The 19,303-nt window shown below is 43.4% G+C and overlaps 1 protein-coding gene across 1 annotated transcript in view; it reads left to right on the forward strand.

The window, feature by feature from the left end:
- LOC149146617 (putative carbohydrate esterase At4g34215) overlaps positions 1-8,646 on the forward strand; it is a 39,445-nt gene extending 30,799 nt beyond the window's left edge. The window contains exon 3 of the mRNA XM_089447671.1: positions 8,159-8,646. Within this exon, the coding sequence (XP_089303797.1) occupies positions 8,159-8,374 (216 nt within the window). The 3' untranslated portion in view covers positions 8,375-8,646. The remainder of the gene's footprint in view (positions 1-8,158) is intronic.
- Positions 8,647-19,303: the final 10,657 nt, after the last annotated feature.

Below are 19,303 nucleotides of genomic sequence, written 5' to 3' on the forward strand. Positions count from 1 at the left end.
TAGCCCCTAACACTTCCACACTGGCCTGTTTTGGAGTGGCTAGGCCTGTGGCCTACCACAGACCTCTGTTGCACACTAATAGCCTTCCGAAACAGTCTTACCTTACCTCTTGTTGCCCTCAAACAATCCGTAATTCTCCTTTCCAAACTCAGCCTCCTTGCAAGTGTGAACAGATCTCATTTAGAATAGCGTATGGCTGTAAATCATTGCGGTTAGGGTATTCTTCTCTTAGATTTCTCTTCCACTAAAACCCATAACAAGTGGAGAGAAATCAAGAGTGAAGTGTGTGTAGAAATGACTATCAATTCACCTCTTTTTATACTAAAACATTGAGCACATGTGTGGGTTACTTGGTTGCTGGCCGACCTCGACGAATTGTCTTATAACACAAATAAATTCATAACTCCATGAATACTTATCTGAATCAGATGATCTTTAGATCAATCCTACACCTCTCGATGAGAGGAGTCCAAGAAAAATATCAATTGCCATAAATAAGATGACCCACATGGAGTTTGGCCCTAGTTGCCAATTTTAACACTCCCTCTCAACTAGGGAGAACTCCATCCGCTGATCCATTGGCTAGACTGTACTATCTCTGCCAACAGTGCCCTGCACTGCTCGGCTCTGCTCAACTATGAAGAAGAAGAATTGATCGAGAATGTCTCATACCATTATCTACTGACCCGAATTCAGTTCCATATGAAGAGAGCGTGTCATACCACTCTTATTGATTTCAGATCAGTTCCAAGAGAGTGAGTCATATAACTCTTACTAACCCAAAGTTAGTTCCAACTGATACCAGATTAGTATCAAAAGAGTGTCTCAAACCACTCATACTGATCCCAGATCAATTTCATTGATCCTAGACCAATGGAGGTCATCCTAGCATAGGGAGTACAATAGATACAACGATACGTCCATCGATAGTACTACTATGGTCCCTAACCCCATTTCCCTCTCATTGGCCAGATGAGAGGTACTTCCCATGAGTCCCAGATTGCATGGGTAGGATGCCTCGACAAGAAAACTACTCATCTTGTTCATAAGTCGCCATAGGGTATCATAGGGGAAGGCTGAACCATTCACCCTGTACACAACGCACCATTAGGGGAGGATGAGCCGCCCTATGGTTGCTTGTTGCTCCGAGAAGTGCCCCAAGCTCCTCGGAGCTCCCAAAGCTCAATGCATGCATCATGCAGGACCCTCATTAGAGGGTCTATCAACGACTCCAATTCGTTTTGGAAAGTCACAAATTTGACCTTTCCTCGGGGCTTCGACAGAATGTCTGCGAGTTGCACATCAGTCCCAATGTGATGGAGCCTTCTTGCTCATCAATGTACCATATCCCAGATAAGGTAGTATTTGATGTCTATATGCTGGAGAAATCATAGAATACGAGATTCCTCAATAATTGAATCCCCCTTTGGTTGACACAGAAGATCATGGTGGTATCCATTATGTGTACAAACAACTCGCTGAAGAGCTTCCGCAACCAGGCAGCTTCACACGAGGTCATACTCGTAGCTATGTATTCGGTCTCAGTGGTGCTTATAACAACCGACTTCTGCTTCTTGCTCATCCAGGATATCGAAGCAGAACCCAAAGAGAACCAGCACTCAGAAGTGTTTCTTGCGATCCTCCACACTGCCTGTCCAGTCAGCATTCGAATAATCATGCAACTTCACATTTCCGACAGTGTATCTCAATGCATGAGAGATTGTGCCCTGAAGATATCTCAAAAGATTCTTGGCACCAATCCAGTGAGGCTCAACCAAATATGGGCCCAACATGCTAACTGAAAAACATATATCTGGATGGAAGCTCACCAAGAACATCAATGCGAATGAGTTTATGAAACTTAGAGGCATTTCCCAAATCTGGTCCGACATCACTACCACATAAATTCTGAAAGTTAAGCTCCATCGAGGTAGTCGCGGGTTTGCAGTTCACCATTCCAAATCTGGAATCCAACTCCCTCTTACTTCTGCAAATGAGAGGGTCTGCACCTGTCAGAAAGAGGTCGTCCTCATAAGGTGCCAATATGAGAGGTCTATCATCCACAACCTTCAAGCAATGGTTTGGATTGGCTTCACTGCTAGTGAATCTCAACTTCATCAGACATTTATCAATACTCTCATATTAAGCTCGGGTGTTTGCTTCAAGCCATAGAGGGATTTCTTCCACCTGCATACATGATATTCCCGATCATGAGTCTCAAACCCCTTGGGTTGTTCTAAACCTGTGGACCTGCTACATGAGGGGAATGGTTCCCTTGTAAGATTTTCCTTCGATACATCTCAGACATGTACCTTCATGCTCTTCTTGAATTCAGGCATCCCTGTCACCATCTGACTCACATCAAGTAGGGCCCCATAATAAGTAGACCTTCGGTGCTATAGATGAGATGTGACAACTGACATGGTCCCCAATGGATGATCCTGCAACTTGATACAAACTGCCAACCCTGAACTCAAGGATAAAAGCATCTTTGAAAATTCTATTTTCAAACACGTACCTTTCCATCGATGAATGCCACCCTGTAACCTTTGACTTCCATTGCCGAAATGGACACCAGGTTCTTCTTGCGATCAGGTACATAAAAGAGATTCTGTAAATGAATCGAGTTACCCTCATTCAATTGAGGGGTAACATTCCCTACACCCTTTTCGGGATAGGTGGCATTGACTCCAAGTATAATCCCACGATTGTTTCCATCTCTACCAAATTAGAGAGAGCACCCTTCTATCCGATGAAGTGCCTTGAAGCACTACAATCAATAAGCCAGATTCCCAAAGAGTCTGAAGGAGAGGGCCAATACAAGATAATGCTTCTTTATCTTATCAGAAACAACATTTGATTCTTCATACTTGGAGTTCCTTGCTTTCTTTGAAGAGTCGACCGTTTCCTTGATGACCTGCATTACCTGTCATTCCTCCGATCATTGAAGATGTCCCTAGAATGATTGTTATCATCATCAAGTGATGTGTCCCTACTAATCGTACACTCCTTCGCATAATGGCCGAACTTATTACAAACAAGGCATCTGCCTTTCCTTCTACCCTTAGATCCAGACTTCCCATTGAAGTGATCTTTCGGTAGGCCATTAAAAGCTTCCGCTGTGCCATTCTGATAATATTCTCTGCTTCGACTTCACCCTTGGTGAATTTGAAGAGGGATGAGGAATCCTTGATCCTTTTGTCTTTTCCCAACTGTCTTCGGTGATTGCTCTTTCACTCTTGCTTGGACTTTGTCTTCACCTCAGCTCTGATACCATGCTAAGTTTAGGTATGTTTTATGCTTAGAGCAATTTATTTTAATTTGCATAGTTAGCTCAATATCTTTTGCAGATTAGCAATCACATCAGCATTATAGTAAATTGCAGATAGAACATAAACATAAATCGCAGAAGACAAGCCAAGACAAGAGGACACAAGATGTGGCGCTAGCCAGGGACAAACCCCAATGTGGGGAAACCCTTAATCAGTTCTTCTTATATGTTCTTCAATAGTTCAGCAGAGAGAGAGAGATAGTACATATACAACCGAAGTCAACACTTTGACTTATCTAAATAAGCATAGATCATCTTTAAGTAGATGATACATGAGGTAGCTGAACTCAGTTGAAGACATGCTGCTTCAACTGACTCTCCCAAGTGACTCCATCACCATGCTGCACCCATCATCACTATGCTGCATCTCATCATGCTTCACTAATCATGACTGTACCCATCACTGTAATGCATCATGTACCATTGCTTTCCTATGTGCCATTGCTGCACCATGTTGCCACACTGCTGTCCCATGTGGCATGCTGAACCATGTTGTCGTACTGCTATCCCATGTGCTTGCAGCACCATGCTTGCCCCCATGTGCTTGCTGCACCTTGCTTGCCATGTTGTCCCATTGTGCCTTGCTGTCCATCGTGCGATGCTTGCCATGTTGTTGTTGCTGTCCCATTATAACCTACAACAACTCAACAATCATGCCCAACACATACCTTGAACAACCTTAATGAACTGCGTCCTAGTCAAGGTAGATTGTTGCCTCCTCATGCTGCTGTTCTGGGCATATGGCAACCCCTAACACTTCCACACTGGCCTGTTTTGGAGTGGCTAGGCCTGTGGCCTACCACAAACCTCTGCTGCACACTAACAGCCTTCCGAAACAGTGTTACCATACCTCTTGCTTCCCTCAAACATTTCGTAATTCTCCTTTCCAAACTCGGCCTCCTTGCAAGCGTGAACAGACCTCATTTAGAATAGTGTATGGTTGTAAATGACTGCGTTTAGGGTATTCCTCTCTTAGATTTCTCTTCCACTAGAACCCAGAACAAGTGGAGAGAAATCAAGAGTGTAGTGTGTGTAGAAATGACTATCAAGTCACCTCTTTTTATACTAAAACGTTGAGCACGTGTGGGTTATTTGGTTGCTGGCCGACCTTGATGAGTTGTCTTATAACACAAATAAATTCATAACTCCATGAATACTTATCTGAATTGGATGATCTTTAGATCAATCCTACACCTTTCGATGAGAGGAGTCCAAGAAAAATATCCGCTGCTATAAATAAGATGACCCACATGGAGTTTGGCCCTAGTTGCCAATTTTAACAAATATTTTTAGAAATTGAATTTCATTTTTATGAGCTTGCTTTCATTTTTTGATTTTTGATTTTGTTTTAGAATTTCAATTTTAATTGTGGCTTTGAAATTTTTCAATGTTTCAAATTTCGAATTAAATTCTTATGTGGCCTTTGGCCCATGAAAAATTTAATTAAGTATTTTTTGATTTTTTATATTGGCCACTGTAAAATTTTAATCATCATTCATAAAACTTATCACATTAAATTTGCTGAAGAAATAATTAAATTTTTAATCCAACATTCATTTTTGGGATTTTTGTGTTAAGGGTTTGGGATTTTTTAAATCTTAAAAGTGAAATCTTTTGAGGGGTAATTTTTTTTTTTGTTTCTTAAATTTCTCTATAGTCAAAACACATTTAATTATTTTTTAAATCATCTCTAAAGATTGACCATAGGAAAGCAAGAGAATTTTTTGGATTGGGGTCATTTGAAGTGTCTAGCATTTGAATTTCATGGTTCTACATGGTAATTAATTTTTGAAATTTAATTGTTTAAGTTTTTGCATGCTAAGGGTTTTGAACATTTTATGCTTGACATCTATTGAGATTGCTCGTAGTCTAATTAACTCTAAGCGTGGTTTTAATTGCTTGAATTATTGGATATTTATTGCATATTTCTTTGAGAATTTTTTCAAGTAATTGCTATGTACTCTTTCATGGAATTGTGATAAATTGCATATCTGTTGTTTCCTAAGCTGAGTATTATTTTTTGAGCATCTATATAATTGGCATTGATATTAAATTGTGAATAAGCATTTTTTCTCTTTGAACTATAATTGCATTAAAAAGAATTGAAGTGATAGGCTTGTGATTTAATTGGGCATTACATTGTAATATTTTAAGCATATTGTTGAGAAGTTTATCTTTTAGTCTAGTAAAGTGAATATTCATTTTGGGTGATTAAAGGTTTTTGGCCTATAACACTGAAGTAGATCGTGGCATAAGTGCTTTCAATCCTTGAATCTAACTTCATCTCATCTTCTAATCATCTTGTGCATATGCATATTAAGTTAGTTCTGCATAATCAAAATTTACTTCCAAGCATAAGCTTGGTCGATAAAACGATAGGTACCCATCCATAATTACTTGAGAAGCCTGCTTTTAATAGTACTTAAAATGGTGACCTTGCTGTTGTTAGAGCCACAGTTCTCTGTAGCGCCGGAAACACTGGGTATGTTAGATTTTCAGGAGAGGCATTGTTAATAACACCTTATTGTGCTTCACCTTATATTCTCTCTGCCACGTACTATGGAATCAGGCTCAATATAGAAAGGATTGAAGGGTTAAAACTTAGATAGGAATTTAACTAAAATTAATCAAGATTCCTACATCTCACATTAATTTTACGATCTACACTTCATATAAGATAGTTATTCATCCAAGCAACAGTCTCTAATCAATTACTTGGTCATAAATTTCATAGTAAGATAGTTGACTCCATAAGGCATTGGTATCAATCATTTAAATCTAATCAAATCCTACAAGTCTTGCTAATTCTAAAACAAGTAGTTGGTCGCTTGATTGTGTCTCCCGAATTGGTTGGTTCCCAACTAGTTCTTCTCCATTCCATTTTCGTAGGGTCTACCCCCCTTAGCCTGCTATTGGGAGATATCTTAAATGAAGAGATTGGGGATCAGGGTGACAACCCCCGATCTGAGCCGTTGTCGCGGTGCCTAGACATTCCGTGTAACAACAGGTAGCATGGGATACGTTTTCGGGTTTGAAGGATCCGTTTACCTAGTGGATCCTATGTGGATCTAGGTGGATCTGTATCCATATCTGTATCTGAGACAAGGATCCATGGATCCAGCGTTAAGGCCTTGTGGATCCGGTAACACAGTTTATTTGCTAATATGAAAATCATTGTATTATGCATGCTGTTGGTGATTATGTTTGTTATTTCCTTCACACCTAGACATGCATTATATCAAATTTGGCCTTTCCTAGGAGGCTTAACTAGTTGGTATTATGATTATTTGGCCTCTATGGGTTGGAATTTGGAATCCTGTGGTCATAGCTACTCATCTTGTGGTTGGGGTTACTGGATGGGGATGTTAGATGCATATAGATCAAACAAGTTAGACAGTGCTTCATGGAAGTTCTGAATAACTTATACTAAACTATAACACATCTCAAATCCAAAAAAATTATGGATAGCTCTGAACATCTTGCTAAAGGTCTATGATCCATTCTAATTCACACCAGTTCTTGAGAAGCTGATACAGTTCTCTAAATTATGTGTGAGTGTGATGAAGGAAACAGCTGGCCTCCATGCACTTGTTCGCAAACTTGCAGATGTTCTTTGGGAGCCAAAATGACTCTAAGTGATCTTCTAATCTTGTTTCCATGGAATCAACCACCACTGCTTCTAATTCCTTCTGCAACCACAGGAAACGTGCCCTTTCTGCCATAAAAACTCCCTAATAAAATATTGGATATGCCCAACTGCAATGCTGCTAGTCTACATCTTTGAGAGTCATTAGTAAAAATGTAGAGGAGGAACATAACGCTTATTGAGAAGGCCTCCTATGGGCAGATCAGATTTCAGCAAGGTGGGGGAATGCTAGTTAACAGAGAAGCACAGGTGAGGGGATGGAGATTTATTATTTGAAAGAGATTGGGCTAGTAGTTCTGAGGCTTGGTTTAACTATTGGAACATAAAAGAAGATAATTAAATCAATAATATCCACAATCTTACATCTTACATCCCTCTGAAGTTTAAAGATAAGCCTTAAACAACAATAAAATCAGTAAGGAGAGGAATTTGTAATACTACAAAGCTTTTATAATTCCTAATTCACTGATCAAAACTATTTTTCCAACATTATTAGCTTAAAGAACAAAATGATATTGCCAAAATTAGGATCAATGTTCAGGACCTCCATATTGAAACTGGTCATTAGATTACCCAAAAGCATATTGAGATGAACAACTTTGTAAAATTTGTGATGCAAAGGAGGTTGTGTATGAACACCATTTTCTTTTAACCTGCCCTACCTTTAATAATATAAGACATAACTTCACTAAGTTTCACAACTTAATTACTCTTCAAGTCCTTCTCATTTAAGGAAACCTTGATGATCTTGGTACTTGAAAACCATAATGATCTTGATACTTTAATTTCCATAATCTTCAAATAGAATAATAAAGAATGTTTATTGTGATTCCTTTTTTTACCCAATAGACCTTAATAGTCCCAAGGGATGGTGAATATCATCTTCGTCATCATTAGACATTATGGCAAGAAAGCCTGGTGGGACTTGGAATATCATGGAATGTACGAAGGTTAGTCAATCTCGCACTAATTGGTAGCTAATCATTGGTTAAGTTACCCTACCTTGCCCCTTGTCTTAGATTCTATCATTTTCTTATAAAATCTAATCATTCTTGTATTATTTGTTATGAAGATTCTCTGTTTTACTTTCCTAGCTGAGTTGAACATAGAGCATGAATGGCTTGGATATATATTCGTTTCTCATTTGTTTCATGGGTAGTTCTGAATGTGGTCTGTTGCAGGTTGCTATAACTGTGGGGGATCCTCCCTACAGTGAACTCGTGCAGAAGGTGAGGGAAGCACAGTTGGGTGTTAACATTCCAAATGTTTACTGTGTTGATGCCAAAGGACTTCCCCTCAAGGAGGACAAACTTCACTTGACAACAGAGGCACAGGTGCAGCTGGGCAAAATGCTGGCAGATGTCTATGAAAGCCATGGGATTTCCAACAAAAGTTAGCTGGTGGCAGTTCATACTGTTTGGGATGAAAAAGAGAAGTCTGTTTTTGCTCAGGATGGCCCTATTGATTGTACTGAATGTTCGAGGTTTAGAGATTTCTGCTGAATATGAATTAAAGCATAAGAGTTTCTGCCACGGCTGTGATCTGAATAGAATTCCTGTTTGGATCATTATTTAATGTTAGGGCCACTTCCTACTATGAGGAATATAAAAAATTGTTCAATGATTTGTTGTACATACTACATATTAATTCGATTAAAACTTCATCTAATACTTTTGTGTTCTTTGTTATCTATGTTTGAAGAAGCTTGTGAAGCAACCTGAGACACTTAAAGCGGCTTGGCATCGACTAATATAATGGAGTGAACTTTGTTAAGTATCCGAGACTTGTTTAATGTATCAAGGGAAAGCAGCCGATTTAAGGCAACTATACATCGTCTCATGTTAAAGTGTCCAGTGCGAAGCTGCAACTTCATTATCATAACTGACCTTACATCAAGGCAGGCAAAGTGGTCCCTCACAATCTCTTTTTTAAACAATTTTTTTTATGAGAAATTAATTTACCTGGAGGCATTTACCCTACTGGGAAAATCATTTCCTTTGGCACACCTAATTAAAACACAGGCCAAAGATTCTTTTAAGTGCATCAACTGGTCGTTTGTAATATCCCAAATATAATTTGGACTTAAACTTCGGGAAAATTGCTTCAAAAACTATGCCAAAAATGTTCCCACTTCTAAATGTCTTGGGAAACCCAAAAAGTTTTTGAGTGTATGTACTCTGGTTCACTAACTGTTGGAATTTCTAAGTCTGACACATTAGAAACCCTTCATGCACTTTATTGATTTATTCCTACCTACTTGTTCTGTTAATTAACAAGTTATTTACTATGTAAATACTGTAAATAAATACAAATGCATGCTCAACACATTACAAATCATCAATTGAAGGAAATAGAAACAAGCACACAATTAACACCGTTGTTTTTGGACTAATGTCCCTAGGAAAACCCAATGCAGGAAAATCAGTGCAGCTATCTGAGGGTTTGATTTATTAAGCAGTTTCAGAATACAATCTGGGTGCCAAATCCGGCTCACCCAACAGAGAAAAATCTCGGCAGTAGTACCTCTCTACTCGGAAGCAGATATTCCGGCTGAAACCTCGGATAAACACTCCGGCAGCTCCACAGCTCCAATCTGCCCCACGAAACCCCAGCGTCAGCCTCTAGGGACTGCGTCAGCCTCTCTCTGGCCCAACGTTAGCCCAGTGTCACTCCGGCTTGGCCTGTGTCAGCCTCTGGAGGCACTACGTCAGCCCTCTGGCCCTCTACGTCACCCACGCTGGCCCTCTGAGGCACTGCGCAGCTCTTGGCTGCCTCTGCGTGAGCCCTGGATGGCTCTGCGTGAACCCTTGGCTGCTTCTGCATCCCTCTCTCCAGCTACTGCGATTGCGCTGATCCTCTCGGTGTTATCTCTGCCTCTCTGCTTTTGTATTCACTACCCCTTCGCTGAAAATTTGATCACTCTCTCAACTTTCTCAGCAAACCCAGCCCCAGAAAGTCAAAATTTTGATCTCTTGGTGTGTTCTCTTAGTGACCTTCAGCCTTCTCTTATACTTTTCTCGTTGACAAATCAACGGCCGAGATTAAGTCTCTAATCAATGACTATGTTATGCTCTTAACCTGCAAAGTAATACCCAAACACAGAATATGCGAAGAAAAGATACCCAGAACATAGAATATGCGAAGAAAAGATACCCAGAACACAGAATAGCAATGATTTTATTATTCACAGAGAAATGTTCACAGGCCTCTTCGAGGGGGCAACCTCCAATAGAGCAGAGCTCGATTACAAAAACAAGACACGATACTCCTCGCAGGGAGTCTCTATCCTTTATATATGACTCATACATGCAATACCACGGGCCGATACCGTGAGTTTTATTAATACCATCTATCTAATACTACCGCCCATTTGCAACTAACTGTGGTCCCGTCATTAATTGCGGGTTAACCACTTACAAATATTAATATGGGCTTTATTGACTCTTGACTATGACGTGATCCCATGACATAAATAAGGGGGTTAGGGTGGGACCCTAACATGCCCTCCCCCTTAAGACTAGCCTTGTCCTCAAGGCTGAAGCTGCGGAAACTGCTGAAGAATAGTGGCTGGTTCCCAAGTTGCATATTCCGGGGAGGTGTCTTTCCATTTGACGAGGACCTCCTTAATCATGCGGCCGCGCAGGTGCTTGTCTCGTGTGTCTAGAACCTGTTCGGGTTGAAGCCAGATTGACCCTTCTTCGTCTAATTCAGGTAGACTGGTTTGAACTCGGCAATTGTTCCCAATCACTTTCTTGAGGCACGATACATGGAAAACTGGATGGATTTTTGCCGTAGGGGGCAAAGCCAACTTGTAAGCCACTTCTCCAATGCGCTGAAGTACTTGGTATGGTCCATAAAATTTTGGAGCGAGCTTTTGACAACCCTTATCTTTGAGTGATGTTTGCTTATATGGTTGCAGCCTCAAAAAGACCTGATCCCCTTCTTGAAATTGGCGCTCTGAGCGATGTTGGTCGGCCTGTTGCTTCATGCGGTTCTGAGCTTGATGAAGATTCTCGCGAAGATGGGCGAGCATGGTTGCGCGGTGTTGTAGGAGTTGATCCACTGCTTGTACTTTGGAGCATCCCTTGAGATAAGAAGTAGGGGAAGGCGGACGTTGACCATAGACTGCTTCATAGGGAGTCATTTTGGTGGTGGCATGATAGTTGGTGTTATACCACCATTCCGCCAGAGGTAACCACTGTGCCCAAAGGTGTTGCTTTTCTGAAGTGAAACACCTAAGGTAGGTTTCTAGACATTTGTTGACGGCTTCGGTTTGACCATCTGTTTGCGGATGATATGAAGTATTGAGTTTGAGTTGAGTGCCTTGTATTCTGAAGAGTTCCTGCCAAAAATTGTTGGTGAAGATCGAGTCGCGGTCGGACACTATAGAAGTGGGCATGCCATGTAATTTGAAGATCTGATCCATGAAAGTTTGAGCAACCAAGGTAGGTGTAAACGGGTGGGGTAGGGCGCAGAAATGAGCATACTTCGACAGTCGATCCACAACCACCATGACGACTGACTTATTTCCTGACTTTGGAAGACCTGTAATGAAATCCATAGAAACCTCCGTCCAAATTGAGGCCGGAATGGGCAATGGTTGTAAGGTGCCTGGTGTGTTGACGGTTTCCCCTTTGTGGCGTTGACAGACATCACATTCGGCTACGAAAGTAAGGACATCCTTTTTCATGCCTGTCCAAAAGAATGATCTTCTGGTGCGAGCATACGTCTTCTGAAAGCCCGAATGTTCAATGGTAGATGAGTGCAATTCTGCCAAAAGGCGACTTTTGAGGGTAGATGTTGGTGATATTACAACTCTGTCCTTGTAGCGAAGAATATCATTCTGCCACGAGTAGCCCTTGCGGGAATTAGGATCTACCTGCAATTGAGAAATGAGTTGGGAGAGCCCTGTGTGTGAAAACCATTCCCTGCGAGCCTCTTCAATCCAGTCTGGAATGGGGAGGGAAATTGCGAGCAAAGTACTTTCCTCCTCAAATTGGCGCGACAATGCATCTGCTACACTGTTGTCTTTCCCTTTCTTGTAAATGATCTCATAATCATATCCCAGCATTTTGGCTAACCATTTATTTTGTTGTGGGGAGGATAGGCGTTGCTCCAAAAAATATTTAAGACTGTGATGATCTGTGCGGATTTGGAAACGTCGCCCCAATAAGTAAGGTCGCCAGGTCTCGACTGCATGTAAGATGGCCATCATTTCCTTCTCGTAGGTAGATTGGCCCAGATTCCTCCCACTGAGTTGTTGGCTGGTGAAGGCCAATGGTCGCCCTTCCTGCATTAAGACCGCTCCAATACTTGTACCCGAAGCATCACATTCAATGACAAAGGATTTGGTGAAGTCAGGTAGTGCTAAGATGGGAGTGGAACACATGGCGTTTTTGAGAGCGGTAAATGCCTGTTGTGCTTCCTCATTCCAGAAGAAGGAATTTTTCTTTAGGAGTTGAGTGAGGGGCTTTGCTATGCGGCCATAGTTGCGGACATTTACGATAATAGCCTGTTAGACCCAAAAATCCTCTCAAGCTCTTCAAGGTCTTAGGTTGAGGCCATTCTTGCATTGCCTGAATCTTTTTGGGGTCCACCTTGACACCTTCACGCCCCACAATGTGGCCCAAATACTCAACTTCTTCCATGCCAAACGAACACTTAGACATCTTGACAAATAATTTATGCTGGCGGAGCAGTTGCAAGAGTAGATCTACATGCTGAAGATGTGCCGCCCAAGTGCCACTATAGATGAGGATGTCATCGAAGAAGACCAGGACAAATTTTCTGAGATATGGTTTGAGGAGGTGATTCATAAGTCTCTGAAAAGTAGAGGGGGCATTACAGAGGCCAAATGGCATGACCAGAAACTCATAATGGCCTTCATGAGTTCTGAAAGCCGTCTTGGGAATGTCGACTTCCTTCATGCGAATTTGGTGGTAGCCTGAGCGAAGATCCAAATTAGTGAAGAATTGAGCCCCATTGAGTTCGTCCAGCAAATCGTCAACCACCGGGATGGGAAATTTATCTTTGACTGTCAACTTATTGAGGGCCCTGAAGTCGGGACACATCCGCCACTCCCCATCTTTCTTGAGGACCATGACCACTGGGGATGAATAAGGACTAATGCTGGGACGAATGACACCTGCTTCCAACAATTCCTTGATGATTTTTTCTATTTCATTCTTTTGGGTGAACGGATATCTGTATGGCCGCACATTTGGGGGTTGGGCCCCTGGAACCAATGTGATACTATGATCATGTTCCCCTCGCGAGGGTGGAAGCTCATGAGGCTTATCAAAGACCGTCTGATGTTTATTTAAAATCTGTTGCATCTCAAGATGAATTGGCAGAGACATGGTTTCGACTACCTGGATGGCATTAAATTGAGCTACCACTCCATGATGGCCCTTTTTTAACAATTTTTCCATCCTATGCGAGCTGATGATAGAGGGGGCTCCCGCCTGTAGCCCACGGAGGGTATGTGTGGAGTTGTTCTGCTTAAAACTCATATATAACTCCTGGAAATCCATTGTGATTGGCCCCAGAGTGCGGAGCCATTCCGCGCCTAGGACAATGTCGCAACCCCCCATGTGTATTGCAAACATGTGGGTTTTCAACTGATAATCCCCCATTTGAAGTTTGACATTTTCACAGTGGCCTTCACATTTCATTGTGCCCCCATCTGCAATTTGGACTTGGAAGTTAGAAACTGCACGGACAAAACAATGCGCTGCTTCAGCGATCTTTTGATGGATGAAATTATGGGTACTTCCACTATCAATCAAGACTACTACTGGGCGATGTTTAAGAAAACCCCTGATCTTGAGAGTTTGAGGGGAAGAAATGCTTGCCAATGCATTTAGCGAAATAATTGGTTCGTCAGATACAATCTCCTTTTGGTTATCTTCTTCGATCGCCTCCGGTTCCTCAAGTGGTGGATCTTCCTCGGTGGAGCTGTAGTCAGTGGCATCTATTTGAAAAAACTTGGGTTCCTTGCATTTATGACCCGGGGAATATTTTTCATCACAGTAGTAACATAGTCCTTGCTTCCTTCTTTCGGCCATTTCCGCAGGTGACACCTTTTGAATCTTAAGTGTCTGAGTCGTGTTGGGAACCTGTGGGGGACGACCTTTAGCGGGGAAGTTGAGGCGGTTGGATTGGGCTGTTAATGCACGTTCCACCTTACGAGCTACCTGGCAAGCCTCTGTCCACGTGGGAGGGTGGTGGAGGAGAACCTGAGCTTTGATGGCTTCTTTCAGATCGCTGATAAAGCATTCCATGTAGAACTCATCTGTGAGACCCTTAGTGCGGAAGGCTAAGGCTTCAAAAGCGGTAATATATTCATCCACTGTACCCGTCTGTCGGAGCTTAGTGAGACGCCCCAAAAAAGAGTCTTCTTGTTCAAAGCGATTTCGAAGAGCTTTGGCAAATTGGGCCCAATTTTGAAAATGTCCATTGCAACGCTGATGCCATTCCTTCCATTGCCATCATTCATTGTCCAAGTACATGGTGCCCACCATAAGCTTAGTCCCCTCATCTATGATATGATTCAATTGGAAATACTGCTCCATTTGTGCTAGCCATGCGGACGTGTGAGAACCGTCAAATTTATGCATATCCAACTTGGGAGGTCGCTGACTGGGTGGTGGGTGGGTGTGCCAGACGTGGGGAGAGTGGCTAGACTCACCCTCATGGTATTCATGGCCATTATTCGCCTCCTCGTGGGCTGGCTCCTTGCCCTTTAGTGCGTTCTGTATCTGGATACTTATTCCTTTAATCTCATGTTGTATTTCGTTCACCGAAAATTGGATGGAGTTCACCTGGTCTTCAATTTTGTCCATCCTTTCATTGGCCATCGCTTGAGCGCGAGTTTCTACCATACACCAACCTGATGAAAAATTGGGACCGCCAAAAAACTTTTTTACTAAGAAATTGAATGGTACCACCTTGCTCAGCTCGTCGTCCTGATTCTGATGGGCTAGGTCACCAATAAGCGCCCCGGAAGATCTCAGACTTTTTTTTTTTTTTTTTACTCGATCAATACTGCAGTCGCCAAATCCTCAAAATGTCATTGCCGCCAAAAGTCCTGCGAAAATTATATCCAGGTACAGGAACCCTTCACAACTACTCCGATCTGGTGGATCTGAGAGATCTGAATGGTGGGACAACCGCTGTTGCTGATCTGATGGAGCTGCAGGGCTGATGTCTGTTGCTGCTGCACTTGCTGATCTGGAATAGATGATGTGTGATCCCCCGATAGAAAGGGAACTATGGTCTTGAGGAGTGTCAGGTGCTACAGATCGCAATATACATAAGGGTCTGACAGTAGTACTCGACCCAATGTTTCAGGGCTCTAACTAAGGAGGATCGACCGTACCCTTAGCCGTACAACCCGACTACCCTATCGTACGGTCGAGTAATCTCTCCGAGTGCTGTTCTCGGTGTACTGTAGCCACAAGACGGCCGAAGGTTTATCTATGGCGAGGTTTCAAGGGAGCTAGGGGGCTTCCTATATACCCAGAGGGTACGTGGAAGACAGTCCGTGCGCGGTTCTGTCTAATGCGCTACTACTCGAAGGGGTACCCACAGGGGTTACAAGGGAGTCCAACAGACGTGACCACCTCTTGTATTTCCTGCGTGCATGCCTCCCCAAATCCGCAGGTTTATGCGCTTAACGACAGATCCCGTGGTTTAAAGACGCCGGAACACGTCTCTAGCCAATTTTTTTTTTTTGCTAAAAATTGGAGATCCCACCGAGCCCTGGAAAGTGCTCTGATACCACTTGTTATGCTCTTAACCTGCAAAGTAATACCCAAACACAGAATATGCGAAGAAAAGATACCCAGAACATAGAATATGCGAAGAAAAGATACCCAGAACACAAAATAGCAATGATTTTATTATTCAGAGAGAAATGTTCACAGGCCTCTTCGAGGGGGCAACCTCCAATAGAGCAGAGCTCGATTACAAAAACAAGACACGATACTCTTCGCAGGGAGTCTCTATCCTTTATATATGACTCATACATGCAATACCACGGGCCGATACCGTGGGTTTTATTAATACCATCTATCTAATACTACCGCCCATTTGCAACTAACTGTGGTCCCGTCATTAATTGCGGGTTAACCACTTACAAATATTAATATGGGCTTTATTGACTCTTGACTATGACGCGATCCCATGACATAAATAAGGGGGTTAGGGTGGGACCCTAACAGACTAAGATTAGATTTGGCTTGATCCATGACTTTTGGACCATTCTAACACAGTTTTATATTAATTCACATTAATATTTTATTTTCCTTAAGTTTAGACTTAGGGACTCCATTAAAAATATTAACTATTTTAATGTCTCCCAAACTATTTAGAATATGCCCAAACCCTTTCTGGGTATTGGAGATCTCATGTGCCTTAGCCTCTCCACTAATTTTTGTGGTTAGAGCACACCCGATGCTACCCCAAATCAACACTCCCTCTTAGCGAGGACTGTGCTCTAGTAATACTCCTCACTGAACATCACTCCGATCATCCGACATCGGTCCCTATGCTGATTCTAGGCCCGCTGCATCCTATACTGCTACCCATGGCCTTGCCACTGCCACTGCTGCATCCATACTGCAACTCCCTCTGCATCCGTGCTGCTGCCCATGGCCTTGCCACTACCACTACTGCATCTCCACTGCAACCCCTCTCATCATGCTGCCCATAGCACTACCACTGCTAACTGCTGCACAGCAACTCAATTACTGAGAAGTAATTGATCTCCCAACTTTGACATCTCTGTCGGGCTAGAAACACTCATGATGCTGAAGCTCCCTCTATCGCTGACAAGTGCTCCCTTTCTGACCTCTGCGCTGCTGCAACAACTCTATGCATCTCGCACCATTGCACACCTCTCTGTGCCATCCTCCATTGGTGCAACACTCCCGTGCTTCTCGCATTGTTGCAACCTACTAGCCTCGCACTGTCCTGGGAATCTTGCATTGTAGCTCCCTCTCTCGCTCCATCCGCATTCGTCTCTACTGACATCCCGCCAGTACTGCTACACCTCTTCAGGCTTCTCGTAGCAAGGTCTAATCCAAGAGGCTGGGTACCTCAAGGATCCTGCCCCTCATCGCCTGTAGTCCGTCTGACTACAGCTCGATGTCTCCCCACTTTCGCTCAAGTAGTGTGTGTGCACTCATGGCATAATCATCGTCTGTCTCCACTTCCTTCTCTGCCCTTGCTGGCACAACCTTAGTCTCGGAGGCCTCTCCCTTGATCTTCTTCCTTGCACACTGGGTCGCATAATGACCTAGCTTCCCACAGTGGAAGCATTTGACCTTGGAGAGGTCCTTTTTCTTCTGTTTCTCTTACTTTCCCTCAGATTCTAGGGCAACATCTTCCTCCTCCTCCTCCTTGATTTTGGTCCCCTTGCCGCTGCTTCCCGCCTTGCTCAACCTTCTGATCTCTTCTTGGCGAAGAGCAATCCACATTTCCTCCCAATCTGGAAGGGTCGCCCTACCCAGTATGCTCTGGACAAACACCTCCCAGTCTTCTGAGACTGCGTTTAGGGCTGTTCTCACCATCAATTCTGGATCCGGTGTTAACCCTATGGAAGTTAGCTGATCCCAGATCTCCTTCAATCGACCGAGGAATGGGTAGATCTGTTCTCCCTTCTTCATCTTGTATGATTGCAGCTGATTTTCTAGTAGCATCTTCCTTTGCACGGAAGTATGCTAACACAACTTGGTCAGGGCCTCCCACATCTCTTGTGCCGTGTTCTTCTCGGCAATATGTGGTACTATATGATCCTTGACCCTGTCAAGGATGATACTCTTAGCCCTCACCATTGCATCCTCGTACTTGTCATTATCAGCCGGATCAACTGGGATAGCTATCGTGCTCAAGGCGAAGTGCTTGACACGATTCCTGTCTAGTACGGATAAGATCCTGCCCTTCCAGACTACAAAATTTGAGGCTCCGTCTAGTCTCTCCTGGTCTCTTACTCTGTGTAGTGCCATTTCGTTGCTCCTCTACTTCCCTCCTGGAATTTCTTGATATGACTCCTCTGAGCCTCGATTTCTCTCCTGGAAACCCTTCTGCTAATGTCGAGATGCCCCTCTCCAATCATTTGTGCAACTGCAACACTGATCTGGATTCCTTGGCTAAAAATCCACCTCGGCAACAACTCCCTCTACCTTGGCCTTGCCTTGTTAGGTACTGTTCTGACTACAGTACCCCACCAGTTCCACTCTGCAACTTACCCACAGCCTCCTAAACCCCAGCAAACTGAAGGTTAGAGCTCCTAGGCTCTGCGCAATCCTGGTACTGGAAAATCAGCCTCCTCAGCCAACTGCGTCAGCCCTCCTAGCCTTTGTGTGGCTCTGCGTGAGCCTGCCTTTGCCTCCCTCAACCTCTGCGCTGCCTCTTCCTGGCTCAATCTTGATGATGCAAGCATTGCGTCACCCCTTCCTTGCTGCTACTCTGCTAGGAACAACTTCTGTCACTCGGGACAACTGTTTTCTGCTGCTGCTGCTCTGCTTGGCTGATGTCCGTAGTTCTCCTGTGATCTGTAACCAACCTCTCATACCATGTTGGAATTTCTAAGTCTGACACGTTAGAAACCCTTCATGCACTTTATTGATTTATTCCTACCTACTTGTTCTGTTAATTAACAAGTTATTTACCATGTAAATACTGGAAATAAATACAAATGCATGCTCAACACATTACCGATCATCAACTGAAGGAAATAGAAACAAGCACACAAGTGACACCGTTGTTTTTGGACTAATGTCCTCGGGAAAACCCAATGCGGGAAAACCAATGCAACTATTTGAGGGTTTGATTTATTAAGCAGTTTCAGAATACAATCTGAGTGCCAAATCTGGCTCACCCAACAGAGAAAAATCTCAGCAGTGGTACCTCTCTACTCGGAAGTAGATATTCGGGTAGAAACCTCGGATAAACACTCTGGCAACTCCACAGCGCCAATTTGCCCCATGAAAACCCAACGTAAGCCTCTAGGAACTGCGTCAGCCTCTCTTTGGCCCAGCATTAGCCCAACGTCACTCTGGCTTGGCTTGCGTCAGCCTCTGGAGGCACTGCGTCAGCCCTCTGGCCCTCTGCGTCACCCACGCTGGCCCTCTGAGGCACTGCGCAACTCCTGGCTGGCTCTGCGTGAGCCCTGGCTGGCTCTACGTGAGCCTTGGCTGCTTTTGCGTCCCTCTCTCCGGCTACTGTGCTAATCCTCCCAGTGCTATCTCTGCCTCCCTGCTTCTGTATTCACTGCCCCTCAGCTGCAACTCTGATCACTCTCAACTTTTTCAGCAAACCCA

Source organism: Pinus tabuliformis, chromosome X, assembly GCF_031772625.1.
Source record: "Pinus tabuliformis cultivar Carrire ecotype Pingquan chromosome X, CPIR1, whole genome shotgun sequence".
Taxonomy (NCBI): Eukaryota; Viridiplantae; Streptophyta; class Pinopsida; order Pinales; family Pinaceae; genus Pinus; species Pinus tabuliformis.